At 39.5% G+C, this 4,206-nt stretch overlaps 1 protein-coding gene across 1 annotated transcript in view; it reads left to right on the top strand.

Moving 5' to 3' along the window:
• LOC122084579 (ADP-ribosylation factor-like protein 8a) overlaps nt 1-2,676 on the top strand; it is a 17,231-nt gene extending 14,555 nt beyond the window's left edge. Inside the window, exons 5-6 of the mRNA XM_042652938.1 lie at nt 1,841-2,002; nt 2,195-2,676. Coding sequence (XP_042508872.1) covers nt 1,841-2,002; nt 2,195-2,312 — 280 coding nt within the window. The 3' untranslated portion in view covers nt 2,313-2,676. The remainder of the gene's footprint in view (nt 1-1,840; nt 2,003-2,194) is intronic.
• Nucleotides 2,677-4,206: the final 1,530 nt, after the last annotated feature.

Genomic DNA, 4,206 nt, shown 5'->3' with positions numbered 1-4,206 from the left:
TTTTTAATTCTAATTCATTAATTGTAAGATGGCCAATGGCCTTACACATAAATAGAGAACTAGTCACTAAAAAAAAAAGATTAGCTCTAGGAATATAATTTCAGAATTAAAGTTTCCTAAAACAAATAGGAAATAAAATAGAAGTGTTATTTAGTTTCCTACTTAATTCAAAGACTTAAATAAAACAAGGTACTAGGAAATAAGCTACTAAAATAACTAATAGCTGTGGGGTCCACAAAATCTGGACGATAGGAGAGAGAGAAAGAGGGGAGACCAGCGATAGTCTCTTTCCTCATTCTCTCATTCTCACGGTAGACCAAGAATGGTCGACCAGCAGCCTTCTTCCTCCTTTCTTCCTTCTTCTTTCTTCTATCTTCCTGGTTTCTTCCAATCTTCCAACCACAGAGATGGGACTGGTTGGGCCTCCTTCTTCTTTCGATTGTATACTTTGATGTCCCCATCACTAAGGTTTATAAAACCTTTGAGAAGGATCGTGTCTTGATCAACCTTGGTGAGCTAAGTAAAAATTAGGAACCAATCCGGATGCAGATTTTGGTTAAACCCCCATTTCCATCTTTGGATGAAGTGTTTGGTCAAAGTGAAGAAACAAGTAGGGTGGCTATGGAACCAACACCACCCATTGCGAGATCTGTGGCTCTCAAATGTATCTTTCTTGGCTACTCTCCTGCCACAAAAGGTTACAAATGCTACCATCTTCCAAAAGAGGGTTATCTCCAGTGTTGTTACCTTCTATGAGTTAGTTCCTTATTTTTTTTTTCTCTCCTTCCAAACCTCTTTAGGGGGTTTTGTGATGATGTGGTCACATCAAAACCAGGGGAGTTGGTATAAAAGGAAAACATAGTCTTGAGGGAGGTGACATGCAGAAGGAGGTACTGGTATACAAATAAAGAGAGAGGAAGATCTGCTCAACTCCTATTTCTAAGAATGCCAATGGGGCCATTGCTAGTCCCAAGGGGAAGGAAGCTATGACCAAGGAGATGAGGGCCCTTGAGAAGAATTGTACATGGGATCTTGTTGACCTTCCAGAAGGAAGAGTGCCAGTAGATTGTAGATGGGTCTACTCGAGCAAATAACGATCAGATGGTTCTATTGGAAGATATACGTCTAGGTTCATAGGCAAAGGATATAGTCAAGTGTATAGATTTGACTATTAGGAGAAAGATTTTTTTTTTGTTTGGAGGGGGGGTGTCATTTCACATAGGTGCCTTGGGTCTCTTAGCGCCTTTTCAACCCCCCCCCCCCATAATTTTTTTTTTCTTAACCTAAATTGGTTACTTGGGGTTGCACAAATACAGAGAACTTTAGACAAGGCTCATGGGCTTAACAGCGCCACTCGCAGGATTCAAGATAGGCTTTCGGGTCTCTTCAGCTTTCGAGTTTGAACAAGAAGGAATCGGCTTTCAAGCTTCTATCCTGTTACTGCCGTTCTTCTCTGTTTTGTTGAGGAAAAAACTTAACATAAATGACAATATGAGATTGTTAGCCATTTAAGAATAAATACTGGTGAATGACAAGTGAGCTTGTTGAGGGGAATGAAATTAATTTTCACATACCCCTTAACTTAGAAGGCAAAGTTTATCGAAGCACTAATTTAACCAAAAGTAGTGCCACTGATATATATATTTTTTTTTGGGGGGGGGGGTGTGTGGGGTGTGTGTGTGTGTGTGTGTGTGTGTGAAATATTCCATATCTCTAATGTTGAAGGTTCGCTCCAACCCAATCTTTCTTATGATTAATATTTATTCTTTAGTGGGGTCTCTATATGTAGGTTTTAATAAACCAACCCTTCTTGGGTTTAACATTGTACTACTCGATGTAGGTATGTTGTTGATACTGCTGATCGTGATAACTTGTCCATCTCAAAAAGTGAACTTCATGACCTGCTGAGCAAGTCCTCACTGAGTGGTATCCCATTGCTGGTATTGGGGAACAAGATTGACAAGTCAGAAGCTCTTTCTAAACAGGCTTTGACAGACCAAATGTAAGTGGAAATCGGTTCATTTGTTGGCAAATGGAAGTTTAACCTTGCAAGATTGTTACAGATCTTTCTTCAACTTGATACTAATGGATTATCAACAATTTTTCCTGGTTTTATTTTGTTTTATTTTTTATTTTTTGTTTTATTAATAATTTACAAAAATCGTTTGTACTGTGATGATTATGTTCTATGCAGGGGACTCAAGTCAATAACTGATAGAGAAGTGTGTTGCTTCATGATCTCATGCAAGAACTCAACCAATATTGACTCTGTAATTGATTGGCTTGTAAAGCATTCTAAGTCAAAGAACTGAGACGATGATGAGTTTGCAAAGTGAGATGGCTGTTAGGATATGAAATTCTTGGTTTGCAGTGGTGGGTGGTGGGATTTGTTCCTGTCTAACCAGGTTCTGATTATCTGATCATTGTCTTGGTCTACAGTTACCACTATATTCGATTGTTCAGATGGCTTCCCCTGTGAATTGGAGGACTTAGGGTTTCTATTGCATTTAGCCTGTCTAATCTCTATTGGACTATGGAGATGGTTGGATTATTTATGTATTCATACTGATTGGTGTGAGTATCATTTCCTTTGACGCCTCTTCAAGATTTTTGAATGGATGTGTTATAACAACTGTTGCAGTGAACATGCAACAAGAAGGTTGGTTTGTTCATTAAGCACCTTCTTCGTTCAAGTTTATAATCTCCTTATATTTCTATTTAGAACAGCATCATGGAAGAAAAGAAGGGAACGACCCAGAAAATTTAGAAGAGAACGAGGTATATGCCAATAGCAGTTGAGGGTGCATCCTCAAACGGCATAGGATGTGGAATGACATTTGGAAACTGTGGATTTGAATAATCTCAGAAATTGTGAAAAAGTTTTGTTTAGTTGAATGTAAAATGTTGAATGGAAATACAACAGTCACGCGTGTTGGTGAATCGTTGTCCGTTGTACATCACAAGGTCATGCTCCCTTGCTTCATAAAAGACCTTGATAGTGAGTAGATCCATATGATACATGATACAGGACATCACATCCATCTTAAGGTCAAATTTCAGCCACTAAATAACATAACTTTCTCAAGAGTTGATTCCTGGTCAAAGTTTGTGTCACACAAGGTCATGTTCTCTTGTTACAGAGCAACCTTTGATAGACAGGGTTGGATCTATGTGATAGGACAATACATCCATCTTAAGATCAAATTTCAGCTTGGAAAGCACTAGTAGCGGTTAAAAGTGAGGTAGAAACTTCAAAAAATTATGAGAATGATATTTCACAATTATGGAATCTATTAGCATTCTTGTGATATTCACTATAGCACACTTTCAAGACTTGGCTCTTACTAGCTTGGGGTGAAACTTGATCAATGAGAGAGATGGTTTTGGCCTTTTGGATTTTTGTCACATGGACCCGCCATCTCCAACAATTGTGTTGCTAATGGTGACAAAAGAGGGAGGGACAATGAGGTGCAGTGAGCATCCAATGGTTGGAAGGGCATGCTTCTATTTGTTGCATAGACTTTTAAACATCTTTGCTAAAATTTTTAGTGGTTTTCAATTTTCATATTACCCAATAAAGCATGGGCATGCACTCCATGAGGCATATAAGACCTCTCATCATGCATGGATGATAGTACCTGTTGCTGCCAAAAAACCCCGCTAGTCGAACCTACACAAACACAGACGACGGAGGCCCGGAACTTTGTCCGGGGTTAGTCCTCCGACGCTCAAGTCAGGGTCGGCCGCACAGTTCAATAAGGGAGTAATGGTGAGGGTATAAGAGCTTACCTTCTTCCTTCCTCTCGGCCTCCTTATATCATTCTTCGGACTAGGGTTTCCTTCTTGTCTTTTCCCCTGTCTTTCTCCCCTACGACCGTCCTTGTGGGGGAATATTCCCCTCATGCAGACGACGTGATCCCACGTGATTTTTTAAGTGTGCTTGAGTGATCGAGCGTGAGTAGTTTCTTGGAACCTTTGTCTGGCAGGGGACACGTGTCTTAGAGGCGACACGTGTCATAGCCCCACTGAGAGGTTAATTTGGCTGTATCAGTACTGTCTCCACCATAGTTATCAATTCGGCCGAATAATTCGTGAATTATTCGGCCGAACCGAATTTTATCAAAAATTCGGACCGAATCCGAATTAAAAATAAAATTCTTTAAAATTCGTGACTTTTTCCAAAATGAATATAAATCGTGAATAATT

Source organism: Macadamia integrifolia, chromosome 7 (genome assembly GCF_013358625.1).
Source record: "Macadamia integrifolia cultivar HAES 741 chromosome 7, SCU_Mint_v3, whole genome shotgun sequence".
NCBI lineage: Eukaryota > Viridiplantae > Streptophyta > Magnoliopsida > Proteales > Proteaceae > Macadamia > Macadamia integrifolia.
Note: the sequence above shows the minus strand (reverse complement) of the source record. Positions and strands in the feature narration are given on the sequence as shown.